The 18038-nt window shown below is 38.5% G+C and overlaps 2 protein-coding genes across 6 annotated transcripts in view; both read right to left on the reverse strand.

The window, feature by feature from the left end:
* The window catches only part of DNMBP (dynamin binding protein), a 224312-nt gene that overhangs the window by 119894 nt on the left and 86380 nt on the right, over positions 1 to 18038 (reverse strand). The window lies entirely within an intron of this gene.
* ENTPD1 (ectonucleoside triphosphate diphosphohydrolase 1) overlaps positions 1 to 18038 on the reverse strand; it is a 62192-nt gene that overhangs the window by 26117 nt on the left and 18037 nt on the right. For 3 of the 5 annotated variants that reach the window (XM_087964773.1, XM_026678673.2, XM_087964775.1), the window contains one exon: positions 137 to 289. The exons of 1 other annotated variant lie outside the window; for it this stretch is intronic. In XM_087964773.1, the coding sequence (XP_087820899.1) occupies positions 137 to 140 (4 nt within the window). In that variant the 5' untranslated portion in view covers positions 141 to 289. Of the gene's footprint in view, positions 1 to 136; positions 290 to 2730; positions 2923 to 18038 lie in introns of those variants that run through there. One more of the 5 variants, XM_087964774.1, reaches the window with a different exon arrangement.

Raw genomic sequence — 18038 nt, forward strand, 5'->3', positions numbered from 1 at the left:
GTGGCAGGTATTGCCTTTTTAATAGAAGAAAGAAAGAGGAGAAATCCTAAGTGCCATTCTTTTCTGAGTTCCTTTCTGACTCAGAAAAATATTCCCTTTGGAGAAGAGTAATGGAAGAATCCTAGAGATGACTCACCCATTCCTGATGCAATTCTGTAATTGGCAGATGCTTTTCACATTGGTTGATGTGAAGAATAGGAATGTCTGTAAAGCCCCCCAATTTGCTTATCACATGCTGGATGTGCAAAATCAGGCCAACACCATTCAGTAGTGTGTTATAGCTGATGCACTAGAGACAAGAATGAGATCAACAATGGCAGTAAATTTCATGTTAGTACGATTTATATTGATATATCGCTCTTCATTCCCTAGTAATGAAAGCCAAAGTGCACAGTGATATAATGGGATTACGATTAAATATAAATAAGATCAAACTCATGACAATAGTTACAGCAATCAGACTTAGAACTGACAATGAAGATATTGAAGACAGCTTCTGCCTTTTAAGAACCAGCAATCAAAAAATAAGCCCCACAGACTCTGCTTCCGGTTTGGGTTTCCTCAGCGACAGACCGAAATCTACGATCGTGCACGATTTCGATCTGTGCTTGCCACTGGAGCGCCCCGATCCTTTGGATTCGGGGCTGAAGCCACCCCGTAGAGGTGGTGAAGAGGGGGGAGATTGCTAGCCTAGTGGAGGGGAGCCGCATCTCTCCTCCTTGGCTGGTCTAAACTCCCTTTCCCGAAGGTGGTTGCAGCGGTGGTCAGAAATGGCCACCTCAAAGAAGAACCCGACAGGATAAGATAAGGAGGAAGACAAAGAGGAAAGCAATTCAAATAGATATTAGAAATTTGAATGTTATAATTTTAGAATGCTCAAATTTAATGTTTAATGAAATTTCATATGATAATAACAATAAGACTTAAAGGTGTTGCACTCCGATTGGCAATCATAGAGGGAATTTTGCTTTTTAAGAATGTTGGAAGAGAACATAATAAAATTGTAAACAAGACAGACGAAAGTATAAGTATAATGAATAAAAAGATATAGAAATTTAGGTAAAAGAAATACAATTAAATAAGAAGAAAATGAGATAACCATAAAAGAAAATTAAGAGAAGTAAAGGGAGAAATAGTGAGAAGTTGGAAAAAGAGTAATAAGATATGAAGTTGAATATATAAGATGAATATGCATATGAAATTGTGTCTGTATGGAAATATGATAACCCAGAACTATGCTGTACTCAAATAAGATGTTTTATTTGTTTTGTTAAAACTCAATAAAACTTTATTAAAAAAAAATAAGCCCCACAAATAAGCTCTTGATAAATCACCATTAAGATCTTGGAAAAGTTATTCAGATGCTGGGTGTCTATATCTACAAAGATCAGAATGGTGCAGGCAATTGGAGAAAATTGTGTTTTCTCCATGACACTCTTGGAAGCAAAAGCTGAACATTGTAGAAGCAGAATAAAAAGAATATTGACTCTGAATTTTTACTTGAGACCAAAAATGCCCAGGCCTAAATATTGTATGTTGGACACAATATGTCAAAAAGTGACCCTCTGAAAATCTTTAGTAAAAAGCAAAAGATTAGTATGATCTCAAAAGAAATCAGAGTATGGTTGATAATAGTTCAACCACACAACACAATAGTTTTGTGTTATTCATGTTATTGACTGTATTTTTATTGGTCAGTCACCGGAATAATATTCTGTTCTGCTCTGCTCTGCTCTATGTCTCAGGAGAAATCTGTAATGATGAGAAAGGAGAAAAGGAAGAAAGATTTAGCAACAAAGTGGATGAACTCAATTATAGCAATTACAGCAGGGATGAGGTTCACTATTGGATAATTTGAAAGCCAGGTTGAGAACGGCTCATCCTAGGGGGAAAATAATCTATCAATATGGTCACTAAGACTTGAATACTACTCATATCAATACAGCAAGCATAAGAGTGCTTTTAAAGTATAAAAAGATTCTTAAAGCCTTAAAATTAAAATGTTGATCACCATCGCACATAAATATTGGAAATATAAATTCTGGATTTGCTCCTACAAAAATGTTACATTGAGAATATTCAGTCCTGCTTTTAAAAGCAATTTTGAGGACTGCCTGTTTGCTTTTATTAAGTTTGAGATTCTGTTGCATTTTGTTGGAGAAAATGTTAAGTATTTTAAAATTTATTAAAAATACAGAGAATACAACAATCTCTTTCAAGATCATCTGAAGCTTTAAGATATTGTCATAAGGATGAACCCCAGTTGGAAATGTTTAGGTCTGTAGCCCATGATCCCACCACAGAGTATTCATGCATTGACTTCTTTTTCTCCATGATGCTAAAGCCCCCCCCCCTTTTTTTTACAGAGTACGAGACAATTTGCTTTGGATTACATAAAAGCTTTCATTTTGTTTTTATTTTGTAGGCCTGGACCCATGTAGGAGAAGTAGTGTCTAAAAGGTCAAATGTAAAATGAATAAAATATTGATTTTCTTGCTCTCATGAAAAGCCATAAATGTCAACTTTTGAATATATGAAGAGCAGATGTCATTGATAAAGAATTCAAACTTTATTAGAAATGATCTCTTGTTGATTTTCCATGTTAAGAGTGTGGAAGATCTGTCATTTTAAGCTGTGTGAAGGAATAACCAGGAGCTGAACCATCCATCTATCCTTTCTCAGAAGGGTTCACACGGGCCGGAAATGAGCACATAGAAGCTTTGTGCTTACCAAGGAATCCCAGCTTTTATTTGTGTTGGCAGTAAGTTGATAGCTTATTTCTGGCAAAATGTCATCGGGGGGTTACAGACAAGAATTCTTTATGAGCCAGGGTAATTCAGCCTGACAATGCGCCCATTCACCACATCAATACCAAGCACATTCCTTCCATCTGGAGACACTCCCACTGTGTTAATGCCTATTCTGAAGAGAGGCAAAATAGTGACTTCCAGATGCATCATTTAAGTCATTCTTATACAAAACACAATGCCAACAGCCTTGAAATAGCCTTCAGAGATCCTGGCCCTTTCAAAACTTTCTGTCTTCTCTGTTTTATGAAATAAGTAATCCACTTATGAAAATCAAGTGGTTAACCCACGTAATATAACTCCATTAAATTCACCACTGCTAAGTGGTGTTAACTGTTGTTTTAATGTGGTCCGCTTTTTTATGATTGTGTCAACCTACAAACCATCCCATCTATTTATTCTTTATAACATGGCCTGAGATTTTCTGTTAAATTATTAATTTATTTACATTAACAACATATATAAAACTACCTATAGCCCTTATTAAAGAAGCCCTTGTTCTCCAGCTATTCCTGGTTTCTATTTCTGGGTTATTAAAGAACTGAAACTGGCATGGTAGGAACCAAGATTCTCAGTTGAGACAGAACTGTATATAACATATCTCAGTTGTACCTCCCTCCCATGACCATGAGAAAAGACACTGGTTTGGAAAGATGGGAGGAAGAAAAAAAACCAAGGTTTTAAACTACACAGAGCAACATATATAGAGGCCTCAACTGCTGTTAACGCAGGATACATACAACTTCTTCCTTCTCTGCAAGAAATGCTATAAAATAAAACAAACACTTTAAAATAAAATTTACCTAGCCATGTGAATCTTTAAATTACTGAATGAAGAGTGGAGGTTTTAGACAACAGATATTTGCATGAAGTCTGGTAGCAACATTTACCGTATTTGCCGGCGTATAAGAAGACTTTTTTGCCCTGAAAAACATGCCTCCAAGTGGGGGGGTCGTCTTATACGCCGGTAAATACGTTGTCACCGGTGCAAGAGCGATGGGGCGGGCTTCGCAAGTTGCGAAGCCCCTTCAAGCCCAGCCGGAGTCTCTCTTCCTCCTCCTCCCCACCCACCCCCACCCTCCGCCCGGCTCGGGCGCTTGCGAGGCCAATCTGGAAGTGGGGTGGGGGTGGAGCGGGAGGGTCTCTGGCGGGCCGTCGCCCAGCCAGCCCCGAGCCGTCGCCCAGCCAGCCCCGAGCCGCGTAATGGCCCGGGAGTGGGAGGGAGAAGGTGGTGGGGGTGGACTGTGGCGCCCTCCTTCTGGGCAGCGGGGCGGGGGCGGCAATTTGCTCCTCCCGCTTCTCCCTCCCTCTTTGAAAGACCGGGAGGGCTGTGCTTGGGGCAGGGGGTTTCCTCGGGAAGTTCCTGATGGGACCCTGCTGGGCAGGGCCACCCGGCTCCCGAGCTGCTTTCCAGGGTCCCCTTGGGAAGAAAAGGGTCCGGTGAGCGGTGGAAGAAGGCGAGGGACCTCCTCCCACCCCGTCCCGTCCCACCCCTCCTCTTGTCCCCTCCTCACTTAAGAGAGAAAGATCCGCCTCCCTGCACCGAGCTGCCACCCGGCGCCGCGTCTCCCGGCCAGCGCTGCGACTTGGGAACCGGCCAAGTGACTTTAAAACCGAGCGGAGGCCAGAGATAGCCGGAATTACCCTCCACACCACACACACACACACACACAGAGAGAGAGAGAGAGAGAGAGAGAGAGAGAGAGAGAGAGAGAGAGAGAGAGAGAGTTGGCAGCTGTCTATCCCCCACCCTTGGAGTCCCGATGCACGCACGCGGGGCTGTCACAAAGAAAGGGAGAGGAATTGAGTGCCAGCCTGAGAAAGGCGAAGCTGCCTCTCTAAAGCATTTTGGTGGCTTTGTAAGTTTGGGGAAAGGGGTGGGGGTGTCAATCAAGAATTATATCCAGAATACCCCAAGTGTTACAACTTACCGTATTTGCCGGCGTATGACTTTTTTGCCCTGAAAACATGCCTCCAAGTGGGGGGTCGTCTTATACGGCGAGTATATAACAAACTCTATATTTTGAGTGGAAATGTTGGGGGTCGTCTTATACGCCCAGTCGTCTTATACGCCGGCAAATACGGTATGTACTCCTTTTTCCAACATTGCAGGGGGTGAACTTACACTCTGACTCTGAACTTTAAAAAAAGCTATTGATATTCTTGCAACCCTGCTGGCTATGGTTTATGCCACCAAAACCTTGTTCCAATATCAAAATCAAATTTTGATTCAAATGAATCAGTTAGCCTAAAAATTAACTAGCTAATTCAGCAGTGGAATCTTTTGTATCTGTCCCAGCCTAAGATCTGACAAAAACCGATGCTGCAGCAACAGTCTTCCTATGCCTAACCTGCCTCCTTGCCTGATGAGAATCCTGGCAAATTTACTATTCTCACTCAGTATGAATTATTCATCTGAGACTGAAGGATTTGTATCATGGACCAGTCATGTAGGATTTACGTATAATCAGCCAAAAGACAGAGGGACCATTTTGTTTTTCCTTATCCATTAATATTATTATATATCCCACAGAACAGGTATACAGCTTTGGTCTGATGTTTCACTCCACTTCTCTCTCTTCTGTGACAAGTCTCCCTTGCAAACATAACAAAAACTTTTCTCTTTCCCCTTGGAGAAAATTCCATTCTATATCCAAGAAATCTCTCTCCTCGACAGATTATTGAAATCTTTTCTCATCTGAGATTTCTGATCTTTGTCTCATCCTGTGACACTTAGATGTGACTGGCTCTTTACCAACAATATAATAAAGTTTCTTTTTTGCACAGATCATACAAACTTCTTCCAAAAATCTTTCAATTGGTTTTAGTTAGTTCATGGGTAATACGAATTGTCTTTATTGTTAAAATCCATTATTTATTTGTCCCTTTATTTTGTAGCTTTTTTATCTACCGTATTTGCCGGCGTATAAGACGACTTTTTTGCCCTGAAAAACATGCCTCCAAGTGGGGGGGTCGCCTTATACGCCGGGAGGACTCGACTCCAACTTCGAGCTTGAGTTGCAGCCGGGAGGAGGCTGGGGGAGCGGGTGTGTGTGTGTGTGTGTGTGTGTGTGTGTGTGGCGGGTGTCACTCGCCACGCGCTGCACAACCTTTCCCCCTCTTCCTTCCTTAGCGGTGTGGGGAGGAGAGGATTCAAGATCCTCACGTGCGGCGTACTTTTCTTTTTCTTTTTTTCTTTTTGCACGCAGGTTTTGCATGCGGGCGGCTGTAGGTTAAGGATGGGGAGCCCCGGGTGGGTTATCAGGTTTTACGGTGCTTCCAACATGTGCAAACGGTGGGAGAGCGGAGAAGAGAGCGAGCGAGCGCCCGCTGTGTGAAATCCTGCCGTCAAAGCAACACTGGGGAGGCAGGGTATAAATTTACCAGGTTAATGTAGCAATGGTGATTAATGCCCAGAACATTGTTTGCGGGTATTGGGGTGTGTGTGTGTGTGTGGTGGTGGTGAGGAGAGGTTGTCCTTTGAATGCGGAAAAGTAGGTGTGACCTTGTGTAGGAAAATAAAGAGATCCTTTTAGCGTGTTTGGCTTCTTTGCCTCCCCTCGTTCGCTTTGACGTGGAGATAATGGCCTTCGGGCGGGAGGGGAAGAAAACGGTAGCTGGATCATTTCAAATTTCACTTACTCTCCTGCCTCACTTCAATATGTCTGAGCGACTCCAGATACTGGAAGACTTTTTGAATGAAAGTGTTACCTCCATTTTTTTTTTAAAGAGGGCCACTTGGGGGAAAAAAAAGATTCTAAGGAATTCCTTGTTTCTTGATTAAAGAGAAGGCATTGAATATACTGTTCCTTGGCAGCCTTTTCAGTGTCCGGGTTTTTGGTGTGTGTGTGAGAGAGAGAGAGAGAGAGATCAGCTGTATTGAGAAGAGAACGTTTCCTGTGTTCTCATTTTATTTACAACATATTTTACGCTTAATGGTAAGCAATGAAAAATATTTTAAAAACTCATTTCTAAACTCCATAGCTATTTGCATATTCTTGGTTCAAAATTGGATTAGCTCATTTCAAAATTGTCCAAAGCAGAAAAGTGCGTCAAAAAAAAAAAAAGTGCAAAAGTGGAAGGTGTGTGGAAGAGGGGGTAGTCTTATACGGCGAGTATATAACAAACTCTATATTTTGAGTGGAAATGTTGGGGGGTCGTCTTATACGCCCAGTCGTCTTATACGCCGGCAAATACGGTAAATATATCCTGTTCATTTCTTTGCTCCTGGAGTTTTAGCTTCCAGTCTTCAAATATCACCTATAAACTGAAGCAAACCTATCCATTTTCTCTTGTTTTCTGATATACTTAGAATTCCCTCAGCATATATGAATGGTTTATCTGATTCAGTTTCCCCGATTTAAAAAGCTCTCTCTGAAGCTTTTAACTTAACCCCAGAGCAATAGTACACAACTTATGCTCCTCAAAGTTTAAATACAGCTTCAGAGCATTTCTGACAGATGGCAACATTCTGACACATAACTAAAAGAACAGGAAAATAATTAAGTGTAGAGGGTTGTACTTAATATATTGTAGTTATAACACTAATTATATTAACTACCCAGATTTTCACTTAGACCCAGTCCATTTTAAAACATTGCTCCACCATATCACTCAAAGGTTACCTCTCGGCCTGAATAAAGTTAGAAATTGCTCCTCCCTTACACAGCCTATGACTGAGTCTAATTCATACAATGAGGCAACCATATACTACTTTCTTCTTTGACCCTTCACCTACTTCCTTTCTTGTCTCCCCTGCTGAGCATTATATTACATGCAAACAAACTAAGGTAATATTATTTGTAACCCTTCTCCTAAATTAATGGGGAAATCCTTAATTTATTAGATACACAATACAAAAGAAATGGTACAAAACTCTCCAAAGCCTTCTTTGATAATGTATAGGAAGTTTGGGAAAAACATATTATAAATAAATGAAGTTACATGGTAGCCACTATTTACAACTGAGGAAACATCAGGATTATATGTACAGAAAAATCTACTTTGGTGTGGCCCATATAATTCTGTTTAATATAATAGCATACAACTCTGTGTGTCTGCATGGATAGTTATCAGTGCTAACTTTTACAGTCTATGTTTCCACAGGCTTGAAGGACTGCATCTACCCATCTCTTCAGGTCCAGCAAGAGGAACATGTTGTAGGTCCCATCTGCTAAGGAATTCTATGTGATGTTGATGCTACTAAAGAAATGAGGTTTTGTTTGTTTCTTTGTTTTTTGCTATGGCTCCTGCCCTCTGGAACCTCATTCTCCCCAAGATGAGGTTGGTCCCAACCCTGCTAGCCTTCTGGAATATGCTTACAATTTGGTGGGTCAATGGGGGGACCTGTGAGATGGCGTACTGTATTTACATGCTGTCATTCTCCTGCAATGTTGGTTTTCATATTTGTATTTATTTTTAGTTGTATTAATGGCAACTATATTTTTATAAAAGGTTTTTTTTAATTGTTTTAGAAATATTTATCTTTTATGATTTAAACACTTTTAATGCTATAAACTACCCAGAGTCACTTCAGAAAGAGATAGGTGGCAAATAAATTTAATAAATAAAATAAGGTAAAACCATACATTAAAATATTGTTTTAATTGTTGTTAGTTATATGCCACTCAAAGTCACATTCAGTGAGATGGATAGCTATATAAGTTTGCTAAATAAATAAATTCCAAACCAAAAGTATCAGTTAATAATAACAATTTCAAACAAGCCACCAAGGTCAATATCTGTAAGTATTTTTTTCTGAACAAGAGTACCATCTTCATAGAAAATAGGCCATTGGAACAACTTATTGCAAGCTATCAGATAAAAAGAGGGAAGTCTGGTTCCATTCCATTTGCAATTTGAACTTTCCCCCCCTCCCATCTCAAGATGAGGTTCATTTTGCCTCCTGGGGCAGGACATTGGAGTTCTTCAGTCTCTAAACACTTTGTTACAAGGTTTGCAAAGACAGGTCAAGCACACATGGACATGTTGAGCCACGTTCCATGGGCAACATCCTGACACACAGGAAATAGGCCATACTCATAATTAAGCAACAAGGAGATAAAAGATATAAATGTAATTGGTTACAAACAAATTTTAAAATGGCAACATTTTAAAATTGACTCGAGTCACTAAGTTATACCTGCTAAATGTAATTGCTAAATGTCAAACCAGAGGTTGATTTAGTTTTACCTAACCAACTTCCTCTTCAAACGTAACCACAGATACAATACAGAAACTATCTCATGTACTATTTGCTGCTAATGATTGCTAAATAATTGCTTAAAACATAACATTTATATTCAAATGGATTACATTATTCCACAAAGTCAAATGGTGGTTTCAGATGATACCAATGGCATACCTGCATGCCAGTTTGCCCATTGGCAAGTACAGGTAGTCTTTGACGTACAACAGTTCGTTTAGTGACCATTCCAAGTTACAACAGCACTAAAAAATGACTTATGACTATTTTTCAGTTACGACTTTTCCAGCATCCCCATGGTCATGTGACCATAATTCAGATGTTTGGCAACTGGTTCATATTTATGACCGCTGCTGTGTCCCAAGTTCATGTGATTACCTTTTTCGACTTTCTGACGGGTAAAGTTAATAGGAAAGCCAGATTCACTAAACAACCAGGTTACTAACTTACCAGCTGCAGTGATTCACTTAACAACTGTGGCAAGAAAGGTCACAAAATGGGGCAAAACTCACTTAATAAAATAAAGTAAAATAAAATTTCTGGCAACAGAAATTTTGGGCTCAATTGTGTTTATAAGTTGAGGACTACCTGTATCAGCTGCTAACCATTTCTGGAGAGCAGATTTCTATTTATTCCACCATGAATTTGAACTCTGTCTGAGCTCTGCTGCTCCACAATTTTCAGCTTCTAACAGTCCGGTGTTGAAGTCCAGTTCGCCTTGTATACTTTTATCTGTGCAACTCCTTTGATTGGCTACACATTGGCAGGAATGCCCCCTCACCTATATCTTTTCTATGTATTTGTCTCCTGAGGCTTAGAAGTGGGGTCTCCTAAAGTTTGCCATTACCATGAACTTTCCTCTTGCTGATATTTTATTCCAAGTAATAAGGAACAAGGGATCTGGGTTTTTTGTTTTTTTTAAAGAAGGAATTACAAATTAGGACAAGTGTGTATTGTAGGGCAGCAGATGAAAGTTGTTATACAGCTGTACAAAGAATGCCCCAACATAGCAGCTCAAGAGTGGAAAGCAAAACAGATCTTGGGAACATGTTGCCAAATTCATGAAGTCGGAAGATTTTCCTTCTTTTTGAAGGAATCGTTATATAAAGCTTCATTCATGTTGTGCATATACAGCAGGTGGACTGATGACATTTTGAAACAGAGACCACAAGCTTACCAATTTTGAGCAACATTTTCAGCTATAGTGAAATTACTATTACTTGATTACTTGATTAAATTTATAGACAGTTTTGTATTTCAAGGAATTCTGGACAATTGTGATTTTGAAAATTAGAACCAAATGATATTTCCCAGGATTCAGAATAACAGAATAATAGAGTTGGTTTACAACCAACCGGCACTCTGTATGTATATATATGGAAGATGGCTTGATGTTTTTATGTTTTGTTTGTTTATGTTTGTTTTAAAAACCAATAAAAAAAAAGAATAATAGAGTTGGAAGGAGACCTTGGAGACAGGGGTGGGATATGAAAGGGTTAACTACCGGTTTGGGATTTACGAGCTTCCCTGCCATGCTGTGAGCCTTTCGCCTGTAAATCATCATAAATCGTCATTAGCAGTCATCAGCATGCTGCATGCAGAGAAGCAGCCTTTGAAACAGCCCTCTTTTCTTGCTTTTTTAAACTGCAGCTGTGCCTCGTTGGGCAGCTGAAGTTCAAAAATCAGGAAATAAAGATCAGGTAAGAGCCCGGGTGGGCAGGTGGGCAAAAACATCAGCAGACATAGAACCGGTTCTGTCTGCTGCTCTTCAGTGCTACCGGTTCTACAGAGGTGGACAGAACCGGTAGAAACCCACCCCTGCTTGGAGATCTTCTAGCCCAAATCCCCACTCAGACAGAAAACTCCTATACCATTTCAGACAAATGGTTGTCCAACCTCTACTTTAAAATCTTCAGCGTTGGAGCACCCATAATTTCTGGAGGCAAGTCATTCTATTGAGTAATTGTTTGAACTGCCAGGAAATTTTTCCTTAGTTCTAGGTTGCTTCTCTCCTTACTAAGTTTCCATCTGTTACTTATTATCCTGCCCTCAGGTGCTTCGGAGAAGAGATTGTTCTAGGAGTTGAACTTCATACTTCTGGAAATTTCCACAGTTTGAAAACATTACATTGGTGCATGGATTGTTTGGCTTGCCTGTAAAGCTTTTCTAAGATTAATTAACTGCTAAAATGTCTAAAATAGTAGGTGTAAAATTCATTTGTCTTTGATGACTCAGCAACCTCTTCCTCAAGTAAGTCCTCCAAAACCTTACTACTGTACAGAAACTTCAAAGCTTCAAAGTGATGATATAGAGTCAGCTATAGGGTATCTAGTAACGCTTCTACTATAGTTAGACTAATTGATTTCAGTTGGGAAATCCCACGGACATACACTGGTTACTTGAAAAGGTGTGCTCCACTATTTGTCCTCTGAATCCTTGTTCAACTTGTCTTTGTTAGAGACATGTTCGTTAATATCCTAAAGATTTGTCCTACAATGATTCCTTATTTAAAGGAGGCAATTGTTAGACCTCTTCTTTAGTAGCCCATACTGGATCCCTCAGAAATAGGTTATTAAGGTCACCATCATTGGAGAAAAACACAAAGAGTTCTCAACTGCAAACAGTTCTGGAAGAAGCAGATAATTTGGATTTATTACAAGTAATTTTAAGAATAATTACAGGATCAATGCTGCTTTGGCCAATCTGGTGGATGTACTAGGGACTGACCAACCTCTGGAATAATCTATTTTAAGCTACATTTAACAAGTATGAATGAATAAATGGTCAGACTTGCACTGGAAACCACAATTTTCACGGATTTGTGAATGTTTATGCCTCTTGCTGACTACATGGACAAGTCATGCAGTTTTGCTCATAACATTTTTCAAAAGTTATTTGCAGGGCTGTCAAACTCCTGAACTGCGGGCAGGATGTGTCACGCGCTGGCCATGCCTACGCCCGGTTTAGCGAAGGGGGAAAAAAGTCCCAATAGTCATGTGACGACGCTGTGACAACATGAGTGTGACACCCCTGTGCTACTGCCTTCATCACTGATTTAGGGAAGGAGATAAGCATTGAAGGGATAAATAACGCAGGATATTGATATGTACTGTGAATGATAACAATACAATAAAGAAGTATTTATCCACTTGTAGCAACAACAGAATCTTAATTTAATGGACTATTGAGGGGATAAGTATTGCCTGTTAACTCAAATCTTCCTTGAGTCTATAACTGCCAACCCATTATTCCACTAATTCATCTGTCTGATCTCCCTTTCCTCCACCTGGAATTGAAACATAAAGTGTGCCCAGAAACATAATCCTTTCAGAGGAAGCAGCAACCACTATCCAGACTCTTCAAATAATGGACAAGTGTGTTATTTTATACTGCTGAACGGATGCAAATTTTGTCTATTCAAATCTGTATCTAAAATTTACCTAGGGTTTATTGTACTGTAAAATGCAACACCTGAATATGCTTGCTGTTCTTTCAGATGTTGAAATGGAACAAATACATAATCCGATACTATATTACATGACAGAAAACCATGCACACTCTTGTGTACCAGCCTATATCCCAAATTGCTTTCATGACCTAAACACTGCAAAAAAATCATGGGTGGTCTAAAATGTGCTTATCTTCTGAAGACCATTATTTTTTAAATTGAGAATAATATTTAGATTCTTTCCTGGTTGTCACATCTTTACAAATTTTATCTCATTGTGTTGCTTCTCTGAAAAATCATAAACTAGCCATATATCAGCTGTGCTCTAGTTGTATATTAGGGTAGTTCTTCCTCAGCATTTTGTTTCAGGATAGTATGCTGTGGAAGTTTCTATGTTTAAATAAAATGCAAACAAAAATAATCAGATTTCAATATGTTCTCGACTGTTCTATGGTGAGCCTGACAATCACCCACACAGCACGTACAACCTGTCAGAATGGGGTGTTTTGAACCACCCAGCAGAATTCTCTGATTTCATTATGATAGTAGAAAGCTCGCAGGACTTCCTTTTTTGGACTTTACCACACTAGACCAATAAGGTAACAACTTAGTATTTGTAAGGATTCCAAGCTGATTCATGTGTGCAGCCAACCCCCAAAACAGAATCCGTGAAGCCCTTGCTTTCAGCAATGTTCCAGAGCTGAATAATAATAGCCAGCTCATGTTCTCATTTTCAGTGAAACACAGGGCTGCATGTCAGCTTTTTCCAAACCTCCTGCCTTGCTTGTAGGTTAGAATTAAAAGTTACAGAGAGCCCAGGCACCCCTGAACACTCACATTTTAGAAATATTTGAAACACGTAATGCAATATAGCAGATAGTGTGCAACATCTCCATTTTATTGGATTGTGAGCGTGCAGAGGGAGACAGCACATTTTTTCAGTTTTATAACTATTGTCTTCTGCTTACTACATTATCTACTGCAGCTATTGGAAACAAGGCAATCTAAATCCAAACAATGATTGTTATTTCGTCTTCTATCCTCTCATGTTGGAGTCTGGAGAGTGAATATGCCTCCTTGCCGCCCCCCCCCCATCTTGAAAGTGCTTCAACCTTTTAATTTCATTTCTCATATATGGGTCTCATTCCAAGATTCCCCACAACAGTGTACTCAAGGTACCTATGGAAATGAAACCAAGCATTATCACAGGAATGAGAGCCCTAACATGTAACTCTTCCCACATCAGTGGAAAAAAACTTCACCTGAAATTATTATCTGAGTCATTATTCTACACTCTTTCTCCTACCATTTTTCCTAGATCAATCTATTTTTAACCCTTGGCAGTAAATCATAAAGTTGTTCATATGGGAAGTTTACATAGTTTCACACCAATTTTTCCCTTTTAGAAATCTTTTTCCTAAAATTGCTTTTGTCACTATGATCATACTGACAGAGGAAATAATCAATCAAACAAACAAAACTGCCAGATGAGATAGTCTTCCAAGATAGTAATATTAGCTAGAAATCAAGTAAAGCAAATGGAGAATACAATAATCTTGGGAGAGTTTCTGAAAGCCACATTATATTCAAAATATATTTAACAGAGAAATACAGTCACTCCCTGAGAAAGGTCAGGACCATGGCACACTATGAAGGGAAAATATCCTTCCCCTCTATTTCAATTATTTTAACATGTTTGCAAAAGGACGAGCATCATACCTTGACACAGCATGCTTGGTACTTTAAAATTGCTATAAGTACTATAATCTATTTAGCATGAAGATTGGCCTTCTTGACAAGCTAGCTTTAGTAAAGAACTGTTGTTTCCTTCAGCCAAATTAACCTAAACATTGGTGAAAAAGTCATTTCTGAGTTTGCCTAGATCAATCAATTTACCTTTTTTTCTGGGCTTCATGCATGATTTAAAGGCCCATTAACATTTTTTTTACTTTTTTTTAATAAGCCATGCATAATAAGAATTTTTTTAATTGATTTCTTCAAAAAAAAAGTGCTGTTGTCTTCTTTAAGATAGGAATGTTATTTCTAAATCAGGCACGCATATTCTGACCAAACATCCTTTAACTTAATAGGGACATGAGGGAGATTAAGATGCTGCCTACGTAGTAAGCTTATGTAATTGCATTTATGTCTGGTGAGAAAATGGGATTTGCTATAATCAGCTGCAGCTGTTGAACCTAGAGTACAAAAGGTTGGAAATAATCAGCATGTCTGCACTAGATGGTGATCTCAGTTCACTCTGTTCCATTTATGCAATCTTCTCCAACCATCTCTATATAATGTCCTTTAACAATGTGTTGATTTTTATTAATATTACAGTATTGGAATTTCAATATACAATACTATATTTTAATTTAGAAGCTTTTAGGTTATGTTAGCTGCCAGAAAACCTGCAAAGGGAGCTTAGACAGGAGATTAGAATCAATAAATAGATTGGAAAATAATCAAATTAGCTCATGATGTTAAATTGGGTTAAGTTTAAAAAACATTTGAAAGAGTTTATTACTGAAAAGACCAGTTTTAAATGAAAGGGTAATGTTGGTAAAGCATATGTAAACAATCATAGAATTTCAAATTATTTTTATAATTAAAAAATAATTTCACCCAGATCTATGGTATGTAAAAGATAAATACTGTTAATATTTTCTTTTCTGCAATCCTGACCACAAGCAATAATGACATAACTTTTTCTTCTCCCAATAAGAATTTAATTATGTTGCATCAATTGATCCCCAGACTTTGGATCATCTGCATCAACCAGGCACACACTGGTTATCCTGATGATATCACAAGCTTCTACAAAGAGACTTGTTAAACATTAGAGCAGGGGTGTCAAACTCACATCGTCATGGCAGCATCACATGATATATCAGAACTCCCCCCCCCCTTTTTCTAAACCGGGCATGGGCATTTTGACAGCCCTGCATTAGTGGTATGTTCGGAACTGAATTTGGAAAAGTAGGCATGAGCTATTTCACTGTACCTATTGGGAACTCTTTAAGGTGGCAGGACTTTTCCTGGGCTTACATAGTAGTCACATAAGCTCAGAAAAAATTGCATTTCAGTTCAGAAAGTAGTTAAGGAGGCAACAGGCACAGCCCTTTTAAGAAACCAGCAAGCGGTTTGGCAAGGTGCACACCCAGATCCAATGCACTTTTGCCCATTATGAATACAAATATTGCATGCGTATTCAGCTCCATGCACTTGAAAATGCTATTGTCTGAACTAGGAAGGTGGCAGCCTGTTTTTCTGCTATATTCTGTATTTGTAAATTTATGGCCACCTTCTAGTTTTTTCCCAAAGTTTTGAGAAATCCATAATATCTATGCAATCAAGTAAGCTTCTCAATTTGAGACGCTGTTACATTTAAGTAGCAAAAATTCAGATGGACATCAGCATGTGATTAGAATTATGGTGGTCATCTGAATTTATCTAGCAGCCATAATCTGATACTGTAGTTCTATTCTCAATTACACAGAATCACTTCCTTCCAGAACTGTAAACTCTGCCATTATACATGCTTTCATCCCCTGCTAAAACAACAAGCATGTTTGATATATGCTGAATAGCACTGCACCTAACATCTTTAGGAAGGGAACCTCCTATTTGAGTGCGTCAAGGCTTCCTGCTACTTTTATGTCCTCAACTTAATCTTGCCTATTACTTAGTATCAAATAAAAATACCTGACTTATGTATCTTTCTTCACTCCTCAGATATGAAAACTTGTCAGTGAGACAAATCAGGAATTTCCTAGGAGGCCCCTGCTTAGCAAAATTTGCCTCTCAGTAAATGTTAGAGAAATTAAACTCTTTCTTCATTCATCAATATGATTTTATGCCTCTTTGAAAGATATGCAGTTTGCTTTTGGAAGGCGTTATCCACATCATCTCTTTGGCTGAGAGAGCAACTCTTATTTGCCAAAAAACATACTGCCTCTATTTGCTTTTATACTTATTTTAACACAGTAGATCTTGCCAATTCATTCTTTAGAATTTCTGAGTGGAATTGGTTTTTTAAAAAAATATACATTGCAATTCATCTTCTCTTTCTATTGCTTTTGTTTCTTTTTAACAAATAGCATCTTTCAATTGTTCTATTCTCAGACAGGAATCAACCCATTAAGATACATATTAAAATGTATTTGCCTTTCTATTCTAACAGCTTAAGCTAATCTCATTTATTTCTCATATTTTGAAAACTAGCATATAGTCAAGGACAGCCAGAAATATTTTTTATTAATCCTTGTTAAGTGCAACTCATTTTTATCCCATTAGGGTATCCCAGAATTTATTTCCAATGAACAAATCTCTCAATCATTTATGTTGTCTATTTCCATTTCCCAACTTTTTTATAGACTGGAAATATAGATGACTGCATCACTTGAGTTTTTACAGTCATGAGCTTCCTTCTTAAATTTGCAAAGTTTGCAGCAATATATTTATAGATGTTCTTTGTGGTATCATTTTGCCCCACTTACATTAGCAGAAAATAATAACTGTCAAGGAACTGAATAAATTAAGCAGTTGTTTTGTCATATCCCTAATCCTTGCTCTGGACAGATAACATCCTTTATAATTTAATTAACCAGGTAAGTGAAAGAGAGAATGGCTCTTAGATGACTTCAAGAAGACAAGTTATTATGAATGAAGCCAGCTTGCTAACCAACAGCTAATTTCAGATTTATACTCCACATCCCAGCAAATGAGAACTATCTATCCTCTATAGCTTCAGAATCTGATTGAATGCAGCCCCTCCTTCTGCTGGATGTAAAAAAACACACAGGTAGTCCTCAACTTACTACAACTGAGTCTGAAATTTTGGTTGTAAGTCAGGTCACCATGTGACTGTACTCTATTTTATGACTGTTTTTATAATAGTCCTTAAGGAAGTCACCACCATTAAGGAAGTTACATGAATCATGTAGTCATTAAATAAAGCACATGGTGATAAGTCCAAATCTAGCTTATCCAATGGGCATTTTTTGCTGGAAAATGACAAAAAAGTCACAAAATGTGATCATGAAACTACAGGATGCTGCAACTGGTCCTGAATGCAAGCCAGTTCCCAAGCACCGAAATGGAATTACAAGACCACAGGGCTGGTGAGGAAGTCATAACTGAGGATAAGTCATAAGTAACTTTTTCAAGTCTGTCCTAACTTTGAATGGTCATTAAGCAAGGGTTTGTAAGTCAAGGAGTACCTGTGCAGCTGCTTAAAAACAAAGTGTTGTGTCAAGGGAGCAAGAACTACACAGGTTTCAATAAGGCAACTATAACATAATCAGAGGTAAATAATGAATTTTGGAAGTTATTATAAGAATTTCCAGCCTTATTTATATTCAATTAATTAAGTCAGACTCTCTAAGCAATTTGAAATTATTCTTCCCAGATCTCTATCTACCTGGGCTAAGTTGCCACTGAGATAAGCTGACAACTGACTCACTATCTTTTGTTTATGTCTGTATTTTCTTTCATTTGTTTCCTAGTCTCCCTGGAAACTTACACAAAACTTCAGAAATCCATATTGAGAGATTGATGAAGAATACAGTTTTCTCTATCT

Source organism: Notechis scutatus, chromosome 4, assembly GCF_049901735.1.
Source record: "Notechis scutatus isolate UNSWTSFEM ecotype Mainland chromosome 4, rNotScu1.2, whole genome shotgun sequence".
Taxonomy (NCBI): Eukaryota; Metazoa; Chordata; class Lepidosauria; order Squamata; family Elapidae; genus Notechis; species Notechis scutatus.